The 2,500-nt window shown below is 51.6% G+C and overlaps 1 protein-coding gene across 1 annotated transcript in view; it reads right to left on the bottom strand.

Moving 5' to 3' along the window:
* Positions 1-2,500, bottom strand: part of ulk2 (unc-51 like autophagy activating kinase 2) — a gene marked incomplete at its 5' end in the record, with an annotated part of 42,681 nt that overhangs the window by 22,703 nt on the left and 17,478 nt on the right. The window contains 2 exon segments of the mRNA XM_080550516.1: positions 2,281-2,291; positions 2,294-2,312. Of these exon segments, the coding sequence (XP_080406642.1) occupies positions 2,281-2,291; positions 2,294-2,312 (30 nt within the window).

Here is a 2,500-nt window from a genome sequence, read left to right as displayed (position 1 = left end):
AGACAAGCACACACTCTATTAGGAGACAGAGCATAGACATGAACCACAGCAAACTGAACATCAACAAGCCAGCATTACCAAGCAGAGGGCATGTCCTGATACTGTTGGTTTTGCTGAGTGTGAGTGTGTGTGTGTGTGTGTGTGTGTGTGTGTGTGTGATGCTACAAAAGGCTCATCAATCAATCTGATGAACGGCTGCGGTGTTATCTGCACGGACAGCCTCTGTTCATGTCCAGTTAATCCCCACCTCAGTAGACAAATGGACAATAGCAACTGGTGTGTGAGAGAGAGAGAGAGAGAGAGAGAGAGAGAGAGAGAGAGAGAGAGAGAGAGAGAGAGAGAGGGTGGACGAAGAGGAATCAAGAGAGAGAGAGAGAGAGGGTGGACGAAGAGGAATCAAGAGAGAGAGAGAGAGAGAGAGAGGGTGGACGAAGAGGAATCAAGAGAGAGAGAGAGAGAAAGAGAGAGAGAGAGGGTGGACGAAGAGGAATCAAGAGAGAGAGAGAGAGAAAGAGAGAGAGAGAGGGTGGACGAAGAGGAATCAAGAGAGCGAGAGAGAAGAGAGAAAAAAAAAAAAGTGCTCCATCTCCACAGATCTAAAGCATGGGTTTGACCCGGCCTTCAGAGACATCTCTGTGATCCGACTTCACCTTCACTGACCCGCCCGGGCTTGTTTACCGATTACGGAGGGAAATCGATTAGCCTAGCGCTTAGCGAGTCCTTCCATGGACAGGGTCAGACAGAGGGAGGCGAGAGGCGAGAGGGGGACGCCCCACACAATGGACGCTCTGTCTGCATTCAGACCCCTGCTTTTCTGCCACTGTAACAGAAGAGCCTAGACACCAAACCCTCCTGACAGTAACGTTCTCCTGTTACAACACTGGTCTGCTTTCAGGGGAGACTGGTGGCGGGAGGTAGAAATCAGGGGAGGCCAGGGCTCGTTGTTACGCACGGAACGGAATGAGGAAGGGTTTCAAACACGAGCCCCCGTCCTCCGATGTTTCTGCCTCCGCCAGCCTCGACCCGGTCCGCTCTGCTTCAGACTGTCAGCCGACGCAGCGACTGAAAGGGCGGCTCGTCCACTAAAACAGTATCCCTTTACCAATGCGTTGCGAACGCCTGAAGCGTCTGAAACGCCACAGAGCCCTCACATCACATCCGATATCCTGACCTCCGACGCTGGCGTAAGACAAACAGAGGAGCCTAGCGCCGATGCTATCTCTGTCCCTATCTTGCCTTGTTGCTGTAATGATTTAGCCAGCTAGCCAGGAGAATAAAGGCTAAAAGCTCCAAGACTTTCAACAACAAAGACAAGTGTTCCACCTGTTTTCTGTCTACCTGGAACCTGGGGGGGGGGGGGGCGGGGGGGGGTTACAGTGGGATCAGGTAACCCATCTCCTGATCCTCCACCTGGGGACAGTTCGTACACCTGACTAGGCCCAACCTCCACACCTGCTCCTTCTGCTCCACCCGTCTCAGTGCTCAGTGGGACAACAAGGGTACAGGGTCCCGTGACACCTTCCCCAGGGAAGCTACAAGTGCACACACACACGCACACACACGCGCACACACACACACACACACCCCAACAGGTAAAATGTAAAATATGTACACCAACACCCACAACCACACACACACACACACTTATCAACAGGTAAAATATGTGGGGGTGTTTTGCAGGCCAGATATATAGCAAACAAAGAAGCTTTTGAAAAGCTTCTTGGAGAACAGGGTTCCAAGAAAACTGTGTGTGTATGTGTGTGTGTGTGTGGGGGGGGGGGGGTGTGGCTCCCTGCGATAAGTGTGTGTAGTATTTTTAGTGGGCCACTTGTGGTGCTTCCACGGTTTGTTTTCTTCCTGCAGGCAGTTTGTCGTGTTGCGCAACCAAAAGGAGGGAGGGAGAGAGAGAAAGAAGGGGGAGAGAGAGAGATGGGGGAAGATGGGGGCACACTGCCACAGGGTCTGTAGACTCTGGGAACTTACAATGAACACGTGGAGAGAGTGAGAGAGAGAGAGAGAGAGAGCGAGAGAGAGAGCAGACAGAAAGAGAAAGGAGAGGGAGAGAGAGATAGAGAGAGACAGAGAGAGAGATACAGAGAGACAGATACAGAGAGACAGAGAGAGAGACAGAGACAGAGAGAACAACTGAGAGAGAAAGAGAGAGAGAGTGACGGTGGAGCCCACAATAGAAGGAAGGGAGAGGTGAAAAGGCATTGATAAATGTGAGCTGTGTAACAGGATGCACGGTGACAGGCTCCCAGTCCCAGCCCACCTACGTACCTCCATGACAAGAACACAGAGTTGGCCGTTTCCTGAAAGAGAGCAGAGAAAAAAAACAACATCCGTTAGGAGGGGAATCACTTCTGTCACGGCACCTGTCAAACCCACTAGAAGACCGGTCCGTCTGCGGACGCAGCAGCCAGAACTTACTGTGGGAGTACCAGCAACAATAACGACAACAATCACCGTTGTATCGCTTTGTGTACCATAAAACACAATT

Source organism: Nansenia antarctica (assembly GCF_963989245.1).
Source record: "Nansenia antarctica genome assembly, chromosome: 1".
In the NCBI taxonomy this organism is placed as follows: domain Eukaryota; kingdom Metazoa; phylum Chordata; class Actinopteri; order Argentiniformes; family Microstomatidae; genus Nansenia; species Nansenia antarctica.
The sequence above is the reverse complement of the archived record's forward strand: the minus strand, read 5'-3'. Positions and strand labels throughout refer to the sequence as shown.